Source organism: Spermophilus citellus, assembly GCF_964194105.1.
Source record: "Spermophilus citellus genome assembly, chromosome: 7".
Taxonomy (NCBI): Eukaryota; Metazoa; Chordata; class Mammalia; order Rodentia; family Sciuridae; genus Spermophilus; species Spermophilus citellus.
Window position 1 is genome coordinate 159,646,259 of NC_138188.1, and position 21,322 is coordinate 159,667,580.

The 21,322-nt window shown below is 48.5% G+C and overlaps 1 protein-coding gene across 3 annotated transcripts in view; it reads right to left on the reverse strand.

The window, feature by feature from the left end:
- Nucleotides 1-20,270, reverse strand: part of ERG (ETS transcription factor ERG) — a 98,892-nt gene extending 78,622 nt beyond the window's left edge. For 2 of the 3 annotated variants that reach the window (XM_081300880.1, XM_081300879.1), the window contains exon 1: nucleotides 20,122-20,270. In XM_081300880.1, coding sequence (XP_081157006.1) covers nucleotides 20,122-20,139 — 18 coding nt within the window. In that variant the 5' untranslated portion in view covers nucleotides 20,140-20,270. Of the gene's footprint in view, nucleotides 1-19,648; nucleotides 19,916-20,121 lie in introns of those variants that run through there. The other variant, XM_081300881.1, reaches the window with a different exon arrangement.
- Between the last annotated feature and the right edge of the window lie 1,052 nt (nucleotides 20,271-21,322).

Here is a 21,322-nt window from a genome sequence, read left to right on the forward strand (position 1 = left end):
CATCATGGGCACCTCGGCTGCTCAGTTGAGTCAAGAGGTGCCAGTGACGGCTCAGGTTTCCTAAGTTACAGGAGCAGAACAAGCACAGCAAGTCCACCCTGTGCTGGGCTGAGCCCTCAAATGGCTTGGGCCCCGAGTGCCACCACACGCGCTGTCCAGGCAGGTGCGTCTGTCATGCCGGCCTTTATCTGGCTCAGAGCTCCACTGCTCCTGGGGACGCTGAGCCCAGCTTCTTCTATCTCAACATAACCATACATCTAATTCTCTGTACAAGAACATTCTCTTCCTTTTGAAGAGAACGTCATTGTCTTCCAGACCAGAGAGAGTTGAAGTAATGACTCAAGCTGGATCCCACCTTGACCTACGGGAAACTGACTCAAATCTGTCGAACACGAAGACACATCTACACACACCCGGGAGGAAATGTTCTTTGTGGCCACAGAGCAAATAATCAAAAAGAGCCCCGAGGGCTGGGGCTGCAGCTCAGGGGCAGAGCGCTTGCCCAGCATGTGTGAGGCACTGGGTTTGATATTGAGCATCATATAAAGATAAACAAATAAAGTCACGCTGTCCATCTACAATCACACAAAATATATATATAAAGGGGAGGGGACAGGGAGGGATGTTAAAGACAAGGTCTAAGGATGCTATTATTTTGTGAAATGAAACTGTATTTAAATGTAAGATTTGGTATCATTTTACAGCTCACTTGAGTTCTCCTACATAAAATGGGGTGAGTTTGGAATTGCATAAAGGAAACTGCAGAACAAAGGAAGTTGGAAGAAGTTAAGACCACTGACCTTTTTTTTTCCTGACAGCATGGAAATGGGGGCCACGCAAGGAGCTGGACGTGTTTCCACAGGCGCTCTCGTTTCCAAGTGGCATGCTACCTGGGAGGGGCAGCTCTGGCCAAGGTCTGAATCACGGAGTCATCCTAGGAGGCAGGACACTGTGGGTCCTTGACTCCACCGACAGAAATGGTCATGCTGAGGTCGTCCTGCGCTCTCAACGCCACCCTCCCCCAGCACTCACGGCCCTTGCTCCTGCAGGAGGTCTCAGAAGGGAAGCGGCCCATTCCTCAACAGAGACGCCCGGAAATGAGAGCCCGGGATCACATTGGGGGCTGCCCTGGAAGGTCACCAGAGGCAACACAGTTCTGCACAGCCTCTTTGCAATGAGGGTCAGGTGAGCCTCGGCTGTCCCTGGGAGGGGCGTGTCCTCCAGTTCTCAGAGGCAGAGCTCTGAGGCCAGAGAGGATGCACCAGGCATTCACGCCTCCTCCTGCTGTCCCTCCTCCTTGAAGACCTCGAGCTTTGGGGGCTTAAATGTCTTCTTAAGCCACACAGAAACTTGAGGGACAGAGAGAGGCTCTGACAGGGTCACCTGCCCCGAAGGTGGTGACCGTGTCCCTGTATTCAGAATACAGAAACAGTGTGACAAAAAGAGAACATTGGCCCTCGGACATCTCTAACCCACAGCAGTGTCTCTCGGCCTGACGACAGTGCACCTCACTGGAGTGGATGGATCTGAGTAAAGGAAACATCATAGATAGCCCACCTTAGTGACATGGTCACAACGTGGCAGGCTCTAGGAGAGTGCCCCTCTCAATCCAAGCACGGCTGCATTTGGACCTTTTAAAGTAGGAGCTACCATTATGCCCACTGTCAAGGTGGGGAAACTGAGGCTCTGCACTTAGGAAGTTGTCTTGAGCATGTTCCAGAAGGCATCCCAAGTCTAACCCCCACTGCTCTGTACCAGCTGAAGACAGTGCACCAAGCAGCCCCAGACTGACCGCCTGCAGAGTCACCCCAAATACAGGGAGTTAGAGGATCTGCAGAGCTGCCTGGGGCCAGGAAATGGGGTGAAAACAGAGGAGCAACCCCTCATCAGGGCAGACCCCTCCTCGGATGGCATCCTCTGTGAAACCACGAGAGGACACACTGCTCTCAGACACACAAGCCGGTCCCTGCCTCGGGCCTTGGCCCACTGCCTGCTCCCCAGACAGACAAACGTCACTGCCATCACCGTCACCGACACTGGTCCACACTGAGCCCCACCTGGCCGCCACGGGGCTTCTACCTCCGTTCTGCCCAACACTTCTGGCCTCCTGCCAGATCCCATCTTGGCTACCTGTGCACTACCTGTCAGCGTCCCCCACATGTCCCCACTGCACTGAGGGTGCCCAGTGAGCCTGGCTGTCCTGCTAGGTGGCCCTGGTGGAGCCCAATACACGGCTGGTGAACAGTGGGTGTGTCAGTTGGCCCACACCAAACCCCAAAGGGACCCAGCAACCTGACTGTCACCTGTAGGTAAAGGTGATACGTAAGAGGCTGGGCTGGGCCTCAGTGTAGAGCACATGCCTGGCGTGGGTGAGGCCCTGGGTTTGATCCATTGCATGTAAATAAGTAAATAAATAAAAGATCCATTGACAACTAAAAAAAAAATATTTAAAAAAGAAAAAGGAAAAAAAAAAGATGATATGTAAGGAATCTGGGAAATTAGAAACTTGAAGTGTACACCGGACTAAGAGGAAGAGCCCAGCGTAGGTCCCTCTGAGCAGGGCTCAGCATGGGTGGCACCTGACATACCCGCCAACTCTAGGACCTTCACTTTGCTTCCACTGGGTCACTATCCATCAGTTACAGCAGCATTCAGGCTCAGTGGGAGTCCACTGGAATGACCTCTAACTGCAGAAAAACTATCTTAAAATCTTCAGGAGCCTGAACCACAGCTTTGTGTCACAGGGTGGGATTCTGTGGGGAGGTGGCTGCGATGGCCTTTGGGCCTTGTCACCAAACACGCTGGCCCAAAAGCTCCAAGTGTCCCTGCTATTTGTGAGCCTGGGCCTGGCAACACCTCCCAGTGTATCCTCCTGCACTGTTCCCTGAGAAGGGCCACCGCTCTGCGCTGCTCCTCTGCATCCCACCACTCACAGCCCCAAGCAGTCACCCTCCTTCTAACGGCCGATGACAGCTCCAATGGCCGGGCAAAAATCAGTTGAAGGAAAGGGAAGTCTTGTCGGAAACGAGATTAATCTTGTAACGAGTGTTCAGCCCTGATAACCCATCTGGGCACAGAACTGCTTAAACCGGAGAGCAATTAACCTTCACCCGACAGGCAATGTCCAACCGTTATAAACATTAAAGAGACAGAACCGTCCCCGCACCCCTAGACTAAACAACCAGATTTGGACTCCATGCATGGCCCCTTTGTGCAGATGTGCACCAGTGACAAAGCCCAGGGTAAAGGTGGGTGCCGGCTCTGTGGCTGACTCAGGTGACTCCCAGTGCTGGTTTGGGTTGAGGGATGAGCGTGACAATCTCTAGGGGACCTGGATGCAGCTGTTCCTCTGCAGGGCCCAGGTCCACTGTAAGGATGAACTCGAAATTTTTCTTTTTCTAACTGCAGAAACACTGGCAGTGAGCTCTCTCTCTCACCAGCTGCTCTCTTCCAACCACGCAGATGCTGCATGGGTGCTGTAGCATGTGGGCACAGACGCCAGCCACTTCCAATCTCTGAGAGGTTCTTGGCTTCATGTGCAAGCCTGTGATCTCGCCCTTATCAGCATGTGCTCCAACGGACTGAGCTAACCAAGGTGGCCTGTGCAGAATACCAGCAGTGGGGTAATTCACTAGGAAACCTGCAGTTAAAAATAACCTTTCTAAGCTGGGTGCAGTGGTGCACACCTGTAATCCCAGTGGCTTGGGAGGCTGAGGCAGGAGGACCACAAGTTCAAAGCCAGTCTCAGCAATTTAGCAAAGTCCTAAGCAACTCTGTGAAACTCTGTCTCTAAATAAAATATAAAAAGGGGGTGGGGATGTGGCTCAGTGGTTAAACACCCGTGTTCAATCCCCAATACAAAAAAAAAAAAAAAGATAATCTTTACAACACCAAAGAGCTCCGAGGTCATTTAGCTCATCAGCCAGGCAGTGGCTTCATTTCTAATTAGGAGTTAGGAATTATATCGAGCCACTGGATTCCATGTATATACAAGGTACTGACAATAAACAGAGAAAAGTTGAGTCCCCTATAACTCAGAGGTGGCTACGAACCCATGTAGGGTACATAACAGGCTTAGCATTTAAACAAGAACAATATTCAGGTCTATGTGCAAGGAAACATAAGAAATAGATCCTCTATTTTGCCCAGCCATTGGAGCTCAGTTTTTTAAAAAAGGAAAAAAAAAATGAAAGCATTCTTTTAGTGTGTTCTAAGCACATTTCCCTCCCCCAAAGTTTTAATCGAGTATCATAATGGCCTAGGATAGCTCTCAGAATCGCCCATTCTACCATGGCTCTTATCTGGCCCTTGAACCCCGTGGGTGACTCATGGCTGTCAAGGCCCCTAGTGCAACAGGCTGAGCCCAGGGTTTGGCTCACCCTGTGTCTCCAGCTGGGTCCCACGAGCAGCACTCGACGGTGGCATGGCAGGGCACGTGCGCCACACGGAGAAGTTCTGCTGAGTCCCAGGACCAAGTGTTCTGGCAACAGGGCCTCGCCATAATGGCTGACGGTACTTTTCTGAGGGTGAGAGATCCTGACCCACCGACACCGAGCGGGCACGTGGAGAGCAGAGCAACGGGAGTCACCCCCACCACAGGGTTCCACCTCATCTCCGTGTCTGCGGCTAAGTGGATGCCGGCAAAGGCTGGCAGCGGTGTGACTCTCCCAGGCACACTGGAAGCTTCCCAGTGTCTGAACCTGGGGAGAGGAGGAGCTGGCCATGGGCACCTGAACCGGCCAATGACGCGTAGTGGAGAGGCCGTCATGTCACCTAACTAGACAAGGGCACTCGGGGATGCCACCGGAGCCCCTGGATTGCTTTTTAAAGTTGTGTTTCTTTCCCCAGATGATCTCGCGGAGTCCTCCGAGTTAGCGGCATGATGAGCCGTCAGAACTGACAGTGTCTGACGGTGATGCCAGCGGAGGGGGTCCACTGGGACTCCTGCCTTGGAACTGTGTGGATTCAGCTGCAGACGTCTCCTGCAGGAGGCCACAGGAACCATGCTTCCATGGACCCAACCAGCACACTGTCCTTCAGGGCAGGCTGGAAGGCGGGAGGAGGGCTGCGGGAAGCCCGAGGGCACGTGGTCCCCGGTGCGGAGCCGTGAGCCTGCCCTGGGCTGCCTGCGTTTCTTGACAGCTCCCAAGTAAAGTGACGAGATAAGGGAAACCACAACATCATGCCCAGTGTCTTGTGAAACTGAAACAGTTGCCGAGTAAACACTTGGCCTGACAGTGATTTTATTCTGATTGGCACAGGATTTGACAACGTAATGGCTCGCGGGCCAGCTCTAAATGCTGTGAAGTTTCACTTCTTTTTTTTTTTCTTCAGGAGAACTAGCTGCACTGCCCTCTTCCAATATTTACACCTGAGTGACTGATTCATGAGCATGGACAGGACAGTCCTGGCAGGACTTCACCTGTTAGTGACTGTGGATGAAGGAGCCCGGCACCACGATTAGAAACCTACGACCAGGGGAGAGGGTCCCCCTTGAGACCTTTCCTTCCTTCCCACCTGTAGGGTTTGAACAGTTACCCCAAGTCCACATTCACCTGGAACCTCAGGATGTGGTCTTGTTCAGAAACAGCATCTTTGCTAATGTCAAGTAATGACCGAAGTGAGGTCACGCCAGGGTAGAGTAGATCGTGAATTCCGTGAGCAGGTCCTAAGAGACCAGGAGAGCCCCCAGGGACACAGAGAATGGAGAGGGGAGAGCAGAGAGTGGACGGAGGTGTCCACACCCAAGGATCACAAGGACTACGGGCAACTACCAGAACCCTGGAGAGGGCCAGGGGACGGAGCCTCCCTCAGAGCTTCTGGGAGGAAGCAGCCTGCCCACCTTGGCCTTGGCCTTCTGGCCTCCTCAACTGTGGGAGAAGATGGCTCTCTGCTTTCAACCCCGGCTGTGGTAGTGTTACGGCTGCCCTGGGAGATGAACACCCCACCTGTGGATGCTGTTGATAACAAAAATTTTGCGCCTTTGGGGAACTAGATGACCATCACTTGGCCTTATAGAGTTAGTACAGCTTCCAACAGCGCTGCAGTGTATGTAAGTCAGGAATTAAGTTGCTCTCTGGTTACAGTAACCAGAGAGTCTATATTTTCCAAAACAAATCTGATTTTGTAAACCTTTACACATCAACTCCTATGCCCTCCCTCACACCGCTGGGCAGAGTGTCCAGTTCACATCTTAATGGCCCTCACACCTGGCCCTTTAGTTCTCTCAAAGTTTTATTTGTTTGAAAATAATTTTAGAAGTCAAAAACAAACAACTGAAGGAAATTAAAATCTCATTTCCTCCTTATGTTTTCCGACCAACAATCATGGGCAAATTAGTCAAAATCATGGCCACTCCACACACACTCGTCCTCCAAATCCTGGTTGCTTTTAATTATCCTGAAACAATTAAAAGTGGCCTGATCCAAAGGATAATTAGGGTGAGACACAATGGATTCCTGGAGGGCCAGGCAAGTTGCCTCCAACATTTTGACTCCCAAATAAAATCATTTCCTCTTCTTTGACTCCTTAAAAACTAGATGATATACAAGAGGAACCCTGTCAGATTTCTTGGAATCACATCACTGCCGAGTGTGTGCTTCACTGGGAAAGGTTTTATTTATTTATTTATTTATTTATTGGTACCGAGGATTGAACTCAGAGGCACTCAACCACTGAGCCTCATCCTCAGCCCTACTTTGTATGTTTTTTAGAGACAGGGTCTCACTGAATTGCTTAGTGCCTCGCTATTGCTGAGGCTGGGCTTTGAACTTGTGATCCTCCTATCTCAGCCTCCCCAGCCACTGGGATTACAGGCAGGCGCCACTGCACCTGGCTGGGGAAAGGTTTTAATGTGCATTCTATCACTTATTCCTGCTTCATTCATTTAGCACATACTTTCTGTGTGAGCCCCTGTGGAGACAAGGGCAAGATGAATTCTTCAATGATTAGACTGAAAACTTAGTTCATAAAAAACTTGCCACAGTAATAAAAATACTTTAGGTTTTATGAGACATCACCTTTTCATTGTCTTCTATATAATATTTTAATCTGTAAAATTCCATATATTAAATAATATGTTTGCAAATTTCTAAATTTCAGCAGGGAGTGCCATTTCACTCCCTAAAGCTAGTTATTAATTGCTATTGAAATCCATCTTTATGATAAAGCAGATTATTTTGCAACTGAATATAAATCTTCATTATTGGTGAAACTATTATGTTATATGGCATCTACTGTAGATGTCATTTACTTAGTAAGTATAGTCCAGTAGTCGGCCAGATTCCAATGACCGTGGAAACCTTTGTGTGAACCAGTTCGTGGAGACCAGCGTGTGTGTCTGAGGGATTAAATTACAGTGTCACTGAAACTTTAAAGGAGTGACTACAGTCCCCATCATAGCCCATTAAATACAACTTTTCATTAGTTCCTACCCAAAAGGCCTTTTGTAAAATGGGCTGTAACCATTGAATATTTCAATGACCCAATGTGAACCCTGAATAAACACGGGTTAGCACTGCTGCCCCCCAAAGTGAGAGCGCTTGGTCCACCTCATGAAGACAAGAGCCCGGAACAAACACAGGCCAGTGTCTCCAGGGACTGGGTCTCCCCTTTGATGTCCCCGTGGAAATGTTCCCATTTGTGGCCACGAGAGACAGTGCGCCCCCATCAGGTGCGTGCCCACAGAGGGGCACCCATGTAGAACCCAGAAGAGAAAACAGTGTCCAATATACAGAGAGACAGTCAATAAAACTAAAATGTGGTTATAGGCGGGACAGGAAATGGGAAGATGGAAGTCAAAGGATTCAAAGTAGCAGACACCGTCAGGGGAAGATCAATCTGGAAGTCTAAGGTACAACAGGGGGATGACCCTTAGTGATCATAGTCAGGAACCTTGTTCAAGGGGTAGCTTCTAGGTGCTCCTGACATATGCACTCAGGAAATGGGTCACCATGGGAGACAATAGAGGTGTTCATCTTTTTGAGTATAATAACTTTATATATAACTCTATGTATATGTGTGGGTGTGTGTCCATATACACACACTTATCAAAACTCATGTCATGCAACTTAAACATATACAACAAATTAAAAAAAAAAGATAAACCCAGGCACAGTAGCATGTGCCTGTAATCCCAGAGGCTGAGGAGGCTGAGGCAGGAGAATCGCGAGTTCAAAGGCAGCCTTAGCAACAGTGGGGTGCTAAGCAACTCACCGAGCTCCTGTCTCTAAATAAAATACAAAATAGGGCTGGGGATGTGGCTCAGTGGCTGAATGCCCCTGAATTAAATCCTGGTACTCAAAATAAATAAATAAATAAATAACGAAAGTCACAGTTCAAAACAGCTTTGGGGGGAAAGTATGGATTTATTAAAATAAAGGTACATAACAATTGTTCACCCATCTGGGAAAAACCTTAAATGGACTCCATTTGCCTTCGCACAAAAAGCCAATTCTGTGTGATACAGCACAGGGCACCACCCGTATTCCTCCTCCAGCAGGTGTTCCTTCACCCATGAGACTGAGGATCTGCTCGTTGCCAGGCAAGATCAGCATCAGTCAAAGATCCTGTGACACAAGCCAGGCAACTGAAGGCGCAAAGTTGCTGGACTGAACTGAGGTGCCTAGACCAAATCACAGCAACGCCCAGCAGGATGGTGACCAGGAGATGCCCACTCCTCTCCTCTAAAGAACGTGCCAGCTCTAGGAGGTGGCTGGAAAGCACCCTCAATTCCTTAACTCCAGGACCACTCGTGGCCCTCCCCATGGGAGGGGACAGGAGACAGCTCTCAGTCTCTACCTTGATTTCCTCTGAATCATCAAAACATTGGCTTTCTGGGTTCCTGAAAATAGGGCTGAGCTGCTGAAAGTTTGGTCACATGCTGCTTGAGCCACTAGATGGTCCCACGATCGTGACTGCACTGTGTTGTCTCTACGACCCTCAGAGGAACAGAGTGAGGAGGACGCCAACAGCACCCAGAGAAATACTTTCAGCCCTTGCAAAGGAGCTGCAGATCCCGGAGCCTATGGAGATTCCTTTCCAGAGGTAAGACAATCCAGGAAGAAAAGCAAGGATGTGAGGACCCAGGAAGGTAAATGACCCCTCAGGGCTCGTGGCAACCAGCCCACTCCCGCAGGCACACCCCAGCTGGACGCACAGACAGGCCGAGCAGCTTCCCCTCCACCACAGCACCATCGTCCTGGGATCCACCCTCCAGATGAGGAAAGGGAGCGGCAGAGAAGGAAGCCACCTTGCCGTGACAGGGGCATGACCTGAGACCGCTCCATACCAAGGAAGCGGGTCCTCGGGAAGGGTCACCAAACCTGATCCTAAGCACTGCATAGAAGATCTGGGAGACCACAGGAACTTCAGAAGAGTCTCTATTCTAGATAAAAGGAAGTGAGTAGGAAATGACTACTAAAAGTGAATTTAATTTCTCCAATTTTATTCAAAGATTCTGAGAAAAATGGAGGGAAGATTTCAAAAACTCCAAAACAATCAAGTGCTAACAGACTTTGATGCTGTAATATCAATTATTTTAATTAACCAATTCCTGTGATATCAATTGAATTAATCAATTATTTAATTTTCTAAATATTTATTTTCTAAATTTCTATAATCATTGTTTTTGAAAAAGGAAAAAAAAGAAGAAAGTTTTTGTTATTGTTGTTTCAAACATACACCATTCGGTGGGTCTGTTGAATCTGTTTACTCCAGGTCAAAGCAAACAAAAAGCAATCCTTGGCCGGCAAGCGTGGTTTTCAGAGAAGATGCCAAAGGGGTAGGCTGCTCCAGCAGGCCTCAGAGATGATCTATGTGCCATCTGGCTGCACGAGCATCACAGGGCTGAGATTCGGGTGGCCCTGGGCCCACACAGACACAGGAACCAAGGAAGGCATTTTGCAAAGGAGCAGAAGCAGCAGAGGCATCGCGTGGTGTGCAGGGGGATACTGGGAGATGCCCGCAGAGTGTCACTACCAGGTGACAGAGAGGCACACTAAATGTCAAGGAAGAAAGCAGGTCTCATTCCAACAGGAGGCTAGGCATTTGACCGGCCTGTCTACCAATGAGACAAGCAAAATGTATCATCAAATGATTCTCTAAAGGAAAATCTCTTTTTGGATAATTTTATTCAAATACAAATAAACAGATTGGGTGATTATGTAGATAAAAATCACTAGAGCATATTAACATACTTTCCCCCTCATGAGACACTAACTACATCATCTCCCTGTGTCTGCAGCTGCTCAGGGCAACCATCCTCTGCTCTGCACCACACTGACTGTGCTCCCCAGGGAGAAGGCTCCACTGGCCACTGTCTGCTCTGTTGCAATCCAAGACTCCCAGGTGCCTTCTGCTCTCCAGTGGAGATGCTTCACCGTGACGTGACCCAGGAACGATCGTTGGCTGGTTTTCTGATCATTGTGGGTCTCTCTGCAGGAGACCTGGGTGGAGCTGTATGTTTCCATGCATAAACATCATTCTTTGGTGTTCTGCCAGTGCTTGAGTGGAGGGCCTCTCAGGTGCTATTTATTTTGTTTAGTTTATTGTTCATTGTTATTGTTTGTTGTCTTGAGATATTCTTCCCCCTACAAAGGGTCTGGTCGGCAAGGACATATCCTGTGGAGGGGTAATTGATGATCCCCTATTGTTCAGTGTTGGTACCTTGTGGTTTTATTTGCTTTGGTTCAAAGGGCCTAAACAATGCATTCCTTGGAATTTAATAACTGGTGTAAACTCAGCACAGAGAACAAAATACGAGCTGAAATTTTTGTACCCAAATCTGGTGATCTCTGTTTGAGTAAAGAAAGCAAAATTCAAAATGCCTTTAAACAAAGCAGCCCTGGGAAAAGTCATTAATCGGATCTCAAGGAGAACTATTAGACTCATGCATTGTCATCCGGGATTCAGAAGGGACTCTGGTACCCACAGGACACACCATTACAGACAGGGCTAGTCTCCTCCACCCACCAGCAGACACCAAGATTGAGACAAGGACAAAGATCGTTAGTTTAAAACTTCGATTCTTTACCTCTTTCAAGGCAGGGAATTCTCCCCAGAAAACCTAGAGTGACAGGTTTATTCCCCTTGGAGAAGAGATAACGAATAAGGAATGAGCCACACAGTGGCGGAGAGGAAGTGTCCACGGGAGCCCTTCCTGCAGGGCGCGCCTGCGCTGGGCTTGCTATCTGAGTAGGAAGTGAACGCAGGAAGGATCTGTCTACAAACCTTCATCCTCAAGGTAATTGCTGTAGCAGCATTTTACTGTTTACCAAAGCAGTAAACATGTGATCTAAAAAAAGATGTTTTCCATCTCCAGAGAACAAGGCTTTAAAAAATTACATTTGTGCTTATTTCATAACCAGCTTCTTATCAAAACTGGTGGCCACACGCCTGTGCTTCCAACAGTGAGAGAGTTTGAGGATAGACTTAGAGGACAAGAGGGGGTCCTCTCAGGGGTGTATGAGAAACAAAGGAAATTTCTTTCGTAGCAAAGGAAATTTTACTTCTTTACTAAGCCTAACACAGGCTAAATTGAGATCAGATTCTTTGGCTAAAAAGGGGTAAAGTCAATGAAAACTGTCCTTTATAACTTCACTGGTGGAATGAACAAAGTCATTGGAAAGTCATTTAATTTTGTCTGTGGGCAGTCTTCTTAATTTGTATGTGAACATAAAGATGCGTCCAGTTCCAGGAGTTCAGATGAGATGAAGTGGAATGTCAGAATGAGAATGAGAAGGTGCTGAAGACCCTCCTCTGACCCAGGCCAACTCTCTGGGCACCTTATTTTCATTTCTTTATTCTGGATCAAAAGTCTGCAAACCTGCATTGCCCAGGTTTCCCAGAAGGAGAAAAGTGACTGAGTGTCTGGGAGGGAGCGGCAGCTGTGAGGGACAGAACAGGTCCAGCAAGGGCTCTGGGCACAGAGATGCTCCAGGAGGGTCATCTCCCCATCACCGTCTGCCTGCTTTTCAAACCTCCCAGTGGGCTGCCAGCAATTGCCAAGTGGGTGAAAGAGGAGGGAAGGAGAATAAGGAGGAGAGAGGGAAGCCCAGGGGACAGGGCCCTGCAGGTGTCCTCCCAGGTCAGGGGAACTCAACACAGGCACTTCCAACACTGAGCTGAGTCCTCTCCAACTCCCACAAAGTGCTTCTGAATAATTGGGAACTCACTGTTTCTATCAGAGCTTTTATTTCATAATACAGAGAAAAGAACATGTTCGTCCAAGGAAAACGGACACATTGGCTCCTTGGGAAAAAACTGAATTTGCAAAACCGTGGTGGCAATTGAACAAAAAAGGAAAGAAAGAAATATAAAAATTAAAAGCCTTTATGGGTTTCCTGACTGCAGTCCCAGAAGGAACATTGGACCTGAGTGGATGGTAAAACTTGGCTGGCATTGACTGAGGGGCTCCTGGGTGCTGACTGCAGTTTCCAGAGCTTCCACCTTGGTGCACTCACATAACACCAGAGCTGGGGCCCGAGCCCTCTGTTCCGGCTGTGAGGCTGGAACTCACTAACCAGGAAGGGGCCAGGAGCAGCTCAAACACAGGACCGTCCCCACTTCTGAGGTCCCGCGGGTGACCTTGCCATGAACCACCCTGGGGCAGCCACATGGAAGGTCAGAAAGGAGAGGGCCCACCAGCCCAGCTCCTCTCTGTGAAGGAACCAGGTCCGGGGAGGGGACCGATTTCTGCGGCAGTCCCACAGTGACAGGCCACCTCTCCCAGGCTGGCCTCTTCCCTGACCTGTCAGCAGCCATCTGTTCCTCCCGCCCCCTGCAGGGAAGATAAGAGCAATCCTTTCCCACAGAGGCTATTTTAAGGGAGCCACCGAGAAATAGAGTATCAAGTGCCCCTCTGGGCAGAAGATAAACGGGCCATGCTCTCGCTATTCAGCTTTCAGGATTTTGATGTCCCTTGGAGGGTCAGGTAACCAAAGTGCACTACGCAACGAAAAACCACACACTCTCTCCTTTTTTTTTCTTTTTTAACTTGGAGCAATGTCTTGAGAAATCTACCTCAAATTGAGACACAAAGTAGTACGTTGACAAATTCCAAAGTATCGTTTCAACAGTTCCCTCTTCCTCAAAGGTGAGCTTGGCTTCACGTGGCCACTGTCAGCTTTAAAAAAATAAGAGCCAGTGGGACCCAAGGGGAGGGGGCCGAGAAATTTGCTGTTGGCTGATGAACCTCAAATTGATGGCCTGGGGTGAAAAGTGAATGTGCAGGTGGAAAGGGGTCCTCTCTGGTGTGCTGCCCCTGAAGCAATGTTTGCTTATTTAATTTTTAAAAATAATAATAATAAAGCGCATGCACTGTTTGCTAGACGCTAATTTCAAGATGGCAAGAGAGATGGAGGCGGAAGGATTGAAGAGCCAGTGTATTACATTTGCAAGTGCGGGATCTCTGCGCACTGTGGTGTATGGCATTTTCCAGAATTTGACATGCTTTGTTTTTCACAGAAGTGTTTGAAGTAACAGCCCCGATGTTCATGTTATGATTGGATTCTGCCAGGGCACTTTAAAGAATAAATCACTTTGCTCGGCCTTAGCATTTCTTTTCTAAATGTCTCAGCACTTATCTGCGCAGCACAGCAGATGCTGGGTTCCTCCCAGAGCCCAGCCCCGAGGAGACACACGGGGAGGCCTGGCGGAAAACTCCGACCTGCCTCGCTGCTCCTGACGCCCCAAGACGGGAGCGCGGAAGTGGCCTCTTGGGGTGAGGACATGTATGTCGCAGCTGATCTGGCATCAGGAGCCGCTGCCCTTTGGATATTGCCAAATATGGAAAGAGTTCTTATCACCGACCACATGTAGAATTGAGTACTAGAATTTTTGTTCCTGAATTTTCCAGCACTTTATTTTGCCCGGCCACCAAGAGTAAAATAACTGCTGCCCTGCGGGACTTTTCACGCAGGAACAGACAACATAAAGGAGCCAGCTGGAAGGACTGTCACTCCCCAGTTTTGGAACGCCTTGCCCTGTCTCTTAATGCAGCGAGTCTCAGCAGTAATTTAATACCTGGGTCAGAGGGGAAAACGGGGACAAGGAGGTCAGGATGGCACGGAGAGGAGACAGAGACGCCTGGGTCCCCAGCCTCTCTAGCCCTCCGTCCTCAGCACCCAGGGGCTGCAAGAATCGGGAGAGAGCAGGAGAGCCCAGCACCAGCTGGCAGCACCACGAGGACTCCAACCTGGTCCACGAAGTCAGGATGCTAGAGCTTCCTTAGATAGCAAGCAGTTTTAGGCTCTTTAAAATATTCGTTTCAGCCTAATTTGTTCTAACTTAAGAGAAGAACTCTCTCTAAAGAAATGAGAATTCTATTTGAAATTCACAATTGTATTACTCTGATCTCTTTAACTTTCTCTTTATGACTTCAGAGAATTTTAACTAACATTAATGTTTTCCAGTAAATACTTATTTAATGCTTATTGAACGCTCACAGCTGGCCTGCTGAAGACACAGACACAGTGGACGGATGCCTCTGGAGAGGAGGTCCCAGGGACTTCAATGGGGATCAGAAAGTGTTCAGGCTCCCAAAGGAGGACGGGAAAGAAAACGAGGGTCAGAGAGTAGACAGAATGAGCTGATCTTACACTTGAGGAATAGATGGAAAGCAAATTGGATCAAACAGGGAACAGAAGTACAAATAGAAATAAAATCGGAGGACACAGCGGACCACTAGTTGAAACAGGTCTACAGGAAGAAGAAAGTAAAATTAACAGTAAGAACAGTAAAGTTAGAGAAATAGAAACCAGTTTCTGTCCTTGCCTGCCAGAATGAACAAGATGCAAAGAATAAAGCACTCAGGGTTGTTCTGGGTGCAGTGGAACTGGACGTACAGCTAGAGAAAGTGGGAATCGGTACAATCCTTCTAGGAAGCGAACTGGCAGATAATCTTCAAATCAGCAAATACGTGAATCTGGCAAAGATTAAAGAGATGTATACTTCTTGGCCCAAAGTTCCTTTTCTAAGCACTGATACTAACAAAATAAATTTTAAAAAACCGAAGAGAGGCTACATTGCAATATGATTAGTGAAAATTTGAAAACAGGACTATTTCCTGCAGCAGGATATGGTCATAAAAATTTTAATACTCCTTTTAGATGTCGGGCTCTCCTGCTCTCTCCTCGACATAAAATTCTGCCTACCAAAATCCTTCCAAGATTTGGAGAAATGTCTGTAAAGCAGAGCTAAAGGCAAGAAGCAAAACAGACAGGTGCAGGCAGCAAAGACACACCAAGTGTCAACCATCGTTTGTCTTCTCTGCTCCTTGGACCTGGGGCAATTTAGGTTGATTGTTTCTCATCATCTCAACAATGAGAAGGCTTCATGTTGGTAGTTTGTATAAAGCAACAGGATGCATTTTTTTTTTCAAAATTAACAAGAAAATAGGACCGTGGACGTTCCAAGGTCCCTCTTCCTGCACTCACCAGGAGCACAATGTCACGGCAGGCCTCTGGCCTCTCTGCACAAACAGAGCAAAAAAAACTCAGAGCAAGAGGAAGCCTCTGAAGGTGGTGGCTGACCAGCACCACCTGAGTGACTACATGGACACTCCTCTGTCCCGTGCTGGACACCTGCCCCAGTGCACCTCCATTGGAGGACCTGGCCGGCTCTCTCCTCCTGCCCTGCCCAGACTCATTGCCACCCGGGTTCGATGTGCCTGCTGCAGGTGTGGGAGGACACTGCAGTGCCCCATAGAATGACCCAACCCTGTTACTCTCCCTGTCCCTGCAGAAGCATCAGGACACAAGGAAAGCAGGCATAGAATTAAGAAAAGGGACAGAGAGACAAGGCGACATGCTGGCAGGGCTACATCCCCTGGGTTTTCAGATGGCATCTTCCATTTACTGAGCACCAAACAGAAGCATGACAGACATCAGCCCGCACAGCACAAGACAGGACAGTCACTGCCATCCCATTTTGCAGATGAGGACACTGAGTTCAGACAGGTCAGGGACCTTGCCCAGGGGCTCAAGATGAATGAGGATTCAAGTGCAGGTGTGTCTGTGGCCATATCAAGTAGGAGACTGACTTTCAGGGGTGCTGTGGCACACTCCCTGGGGCAGGGCAGGGGACAGCTCTCCCCCATCCTGTCAGGATAGGAGGGGGGTGGCAGCTCCTGCAGCATTTGAGATGTCCCCAGCTCTAAAGAAGAGGTCCCACAGAGCAGAGTGTGCCAGCCAGCCGGGCAAGGCCCAGAGACCCTCCTCTAAAATGCCTTCACTGAGATCAGTTGTCAGAAAGCTTTCAGGTCTGGCCTCCAGGGCCTCTTCTATCTGATTCTCCTGAGCATCAGCTGTTCAATTTCCTGCCAGCTCCTGAGCCACCCGTCCTGCCTTGGGCCCCACTTACCACAGAGTGCTCAATACAGAAGAAATGATTTTCCTGAAGATGTCAGAAATGGTTGTTTTTAAAAATTTGATTTCATTCTTAGGTATGCTTTTTTAAGAGACATAAGTGTGGGTATGTGTGTTTGTGGGCTTCCCCCCTCCCCGTTAAATAAAGGTCTGTTTGCAAAACAAAAATTTAATTGAACTAACACTTTTTAAAAAACAAACATTTTAAAAAGATGTGGATAATGAAGAAATGGGTCCATTTTGGAACATTCTCTAAGAGAGTAGCAGACCTCTGGTGCACTAAATGAGACCAGGGTCCTCAGGCCCTGGATTTCCCACTTCTGCCCCCAAGGGTGGCTGAGTACCCTTGTGCACAGGTATGTGCCCAGCAGAGAGCCTGCGGAAGTGAGCTGCGGCCACAGAGGGCAGCCTGGGGTCAGGAGCAGCCCAGGGACCAACAGCAAGTCATTTCAACATGACAGTCTATCAGTGCGTGTTTAGGCAAGAGCAGGAGATGAGGACCAGCCCTGGGATGTGACATTTACACAGCAGGACAGCAGCACTTGGCACTGTCATTTTTTCTACTATCACAGAGTCCCACAGAGTGTCAAGGAATAAAATCTGTCACATCCCTTTAAGCCAACAGGTGGGTGGAAGATATACGCTTATTGCTATTGAGACCCTGAGGCACGTCCACCAGAACCTAGGAGGACATTCCCTCCTTCCTGTCACCCTCCATTTTAATGAGCTCGCTTCATGTGGGTGGCGCTATTCTGGGTGCCTGCTGTGTGCACAGTGTGACATCGAGAAAGCTGGCTGGATGTTTTTAAATTAATAAAACCAATTTCCCATCACTTCCTGTTTTATCGTCAAACTTCCCCACCCCTGTGGATTCAAGGAACGCCTTTCTCTAGGAGTCACTGAAGCAGGCACGGAGCCCCCGTCCCTTGGCCTTGGGCAAGCCTCTCGGTGGCTTCCACATCCTGCCTGATTCTCCTCTAACAGTGCTCTCACCAGTCGTGCTGGGCCTGTGTGACAAGGGCACTCCCCAAGCTCCCATTTTAAAGATTCAACTCTAGGCTCGGGGCTGCAACCTGGGGTTCCTGACCCCCACAGGGGACCCACGGATAAAAAGAGATTCCCACTGTATTCTGAGTATTTTCTTTGATGTGTTTAAAAGCACTCTTCTGAGTGCTTTTAAACACATCACCAGACAGACAGTGCTTTTAAACACATCACCAGACAGACTTCCTAAATGGTAAACAGGATCAGGGAAGGCTGCGGGTTGGATGAACCCCCCCAAAGCGAACCTCACGGAGTCACGGGGAGAGGAGCAGTTCTCCCGGAGTCTGCAAGCAAACACAGAGCCGGTCTGTGGTGAAGGTGGGACAGGTGGTGTCCAGCACCAGAGGCCGGGGGAGCCCCGAAGGCCAAGGGTGAGCAGCCTGCACACGGGCATGAGCTCCATCGCTCACCCGCATTTCCCCTAGAACTCTGGGCCTCTTCCTAAAACCCAAGACCCTTAAAAAGAGAAACATAAGCTCCCAAGTTCCTTCACTTCTTCCAACTGAGATATTTTGCTCCCAATCTCAAGTCACCAAGGGAGAATGATGGGAATCACAAAGACTAGGCCAAATACTTTTTCCTCTTCCAAGTGCCTCATGGGATCTTACAAATGTCAGTGAAGAAAACAAATCCCACCCAGATGCAGAGTACAACCTTACAAATTCCCAGGGCCTGACACCTGACCAGCTAATGGATTTATTTACTAGAACAACCCAAAACAGTGCGCACACTAGAAGACTGGAAGAGCCTGTGTCGGGAGCTGTTTCCTAATTCCACCGACAGCGGTAATTTTCCCTGTGCTAATTTGAGCTTTGCACTAACATAACTAACACTGCAGTCCAGGACTCCAGACCTCCTTTCTCTACTCTGTAAACAGGGCTGGAAACTCATCTCTTGACCTTGCCCAGGAAGCCTCACAGAGGCAAGTCCTCTGGGAGTTACCTGTGAAGAGAGGCTTTTAACCAAGGGCTTTGAAGTCACTTTTTAGAGGTTCACTTAAGAGACACACTACACATGCATCGAGTGTAATAAAGTAGTAAATCAATATTAAATAGAAGCGTGAACTATTTCCCAAAACTTATTCTGAGAATCACAAAGCATTCAAACTTCCAAAACAACTTCATGTCTTTGTCAAAATATACTCTAAATTGAACACTTGAACTCATCCGTGCAGTTTTCAAAGTTTCCCCTACCTCCTAAAGGATGGTCGGTTATTTCTGTCCTTTTTAATGCACGGATGGAGGGGAACATAGAGGCTTCTACTCAAGCTACTTAAGATTTACACCAAAACATTTGATGGGATTGTTATGAAGTATGGCTATAATTAAGAGTAAAAATAAGAACCAAAAGGGTAGCATTTTGGGCCGCAAAATCAAGGAGTTTCTACTGAAGTTTCACTGAAGATGAAGCACCTCAAACCTCCAGCTTTAAAATTCTTTTTGATGATAATTGTATTTCAATAGAAGAAACATCTCTGTAAGGCGAGAAAGTCTTTGGTACATGAATTTAGTGACAAATTATTGAACACACTTGAGTAATAAAACAGAATAGAGCTCCTGAAACACAGTTTATAGGGTGTGTGTCAAGCAAGTCTCCAAACAAACATTTCAAGCAACAAAAACACCAAGCCAAGAGGACTCTGGGAAACCCCTCGGCCCAACTCCAGGCCAGCGTCCATGTCCAGGAGCTCTCCAGCTAACCCACACCCTGCGCGGACACGGCCTGCGGCTCCTCACCTCTCGCCGCAGAGCTCAGGGCGAGCCCCTGTTCCTCGTCTCCCTGCTTTATCTGCTGGTGCTGCTGATTTTTCTCATTTCTACAAATGTCACCAAGGCCTGCGCCTGGAAAATGCCCCAGCAGACCCACCGCCTCGCAGACTTGGCCGCTGGCACTAAGCACTGCATTGACTTCATTTCCAGGAGTTGAACCTCATCAGGTTTCCACCGACCTGGGTCTAGCTCCCAGTTAAACTCTACATGCCATCCACTGAAACACTGCAAGAAAACACTTCCGACCAAACACCCAGAGCACAGAGAACCCGCAGCCCCTTGCTTCCCAATCCCCACAAACCCAACATCTCTCGGAAGAAATCTTACAGTGCACAGAGGGGTAGGAATTTTATTAACCATAAACACGTCCCCAACAAACCCAGTTACCACCACCAAGGAACGCTTGGCCTCCCCGGCACGGAGGTCCCACCAACCAAGCCAACACCAGCGTGTCCCATTACCCACAGCCACCTGCTGAGCATCTCTTCATTTCCACGGGGACTGGCTGGCATGCCTGGGGCTAAGGAGTCCTTGAAGAGCTTCCAAAAGTTCAACTCTGTCAAGCCCATCTCTTCCTTTGCCCCTGCCCTCCAACCTCGGCGACTCTTGCCCAGAGTCGGAACCACCACCAGGCACGGCGAGGAATCAAGAAAGAATCTAAAAATTCAGAAGCGCTCCAAAAAGCTTTGCAAAAGTCACCCACAGCACTCAACAGTGAATTTAGAAACCCCAATTTTTTTCTGAGTTTGAAGTTTTTAAGCCTTGCGGATGGTTGGAGTAGGAAAAAGGAAATTTACTAGGCAGTGCAGAGGAAATCTTGTTGTCCTCTATTGTGGTAGGGGGGGGGTGTTGCCCAACCCTAACTTATCTACCCTGATAAAGGAAACCAGAGAAAGCGCAAGAAGAACAAGATTCTGTCAAACGAAAAGGAACCCTCTCCTTACCTTGATAGTGCTGGCCATAATGCAATCAAGTTTATTGATCGTTAATAAATGTTAATAATAATTATTGCTTCTCTCTGACCAGAAAGTAGTTTTGATGAGGTTGTTTAGAGCGGATGAGATTGTGCTAAGTCTGGGAAATGAAGTCAGCCAATGGCAGGAAGAGGTTTCTATTGGTCCTGGCCGCCCAGCCCGAAGAAACAGGATATTTGGGAGTGGAGAGATAAGAGACCCTGAAAACAATGTTGTTTTTCTTGATGATATGCAGCCAGGAGATTTTTTTTAATTAAAAAAAAAAAAAGACATCAATTGCCTGGGACTGAGCCTGCCACAGCAGGTGTGACCGGCATGGCTCCGTATGACACGCGCACCAGGACCCAGGCAGGATACAGATGTGGTGGGACTCCGCATGGCTTCACATGGGGAGGGCACCCTCCACCTGGGTGCCAGGACACTCGGCCCACTTCTCCCGGGACGTGCCACTCAGGTAGGACGGAGGACCTGAGCTGTTTCCCCTGCAAGCCAACTCTGAAGATGGGACCCTCTTCACGTTCCTAGATGGCCACTGGCCGGCTAAAGTGATCCTCTGTCCCTCAACCGAGTATTTCAGAGCTACTGAGTTTCATGTTGTCCTTCCAAACACACACAGTGGTGATCTGCTCCACAAAATAAATAAGTAAAGGGTCAAAGATGTAGGCTCTCAACCCAAAGTCACCAAGAGACGAAAAATAAATAAATAAATAATAACCCTGTCAAAGTTTTGTTTTCAAATATTTAAAATCCAAACAGCGAAAATACAGCCCACGTTTCAGAATGTCTGTGAGCAGGTCCCCTGGCAAGCGGCAAGGCTGCGGACAACAGCCCGGCAAGCGTGGCCTGCCAGGGGATGCCATGTGAGGATCTCGTTAAGTGCTGCAGGCCCGGCAGGTTCAGGGCCACACGGCTGTTTTCCACTCAAGGAAGTACAGCTCATGCAGCCCGCACATTCCTTAGAGGATTCCAGGCCTTTAATCGCTCATTGTCAGGAAATTACTTGTTCTCTGGAAGAAACAACATTCTGTGTTGGATCTAGCTACACAAAAGGGGGACCAGTGAAGAGGTGTGGTCTCAGTGGGGACCCAGGGACACAATAGACCAGAACCTGAGTCACTGGCCACTCTGGGCTTCAGAGGTGGAGGTTCGGAGTTGCTTTCATTCAGGCTGC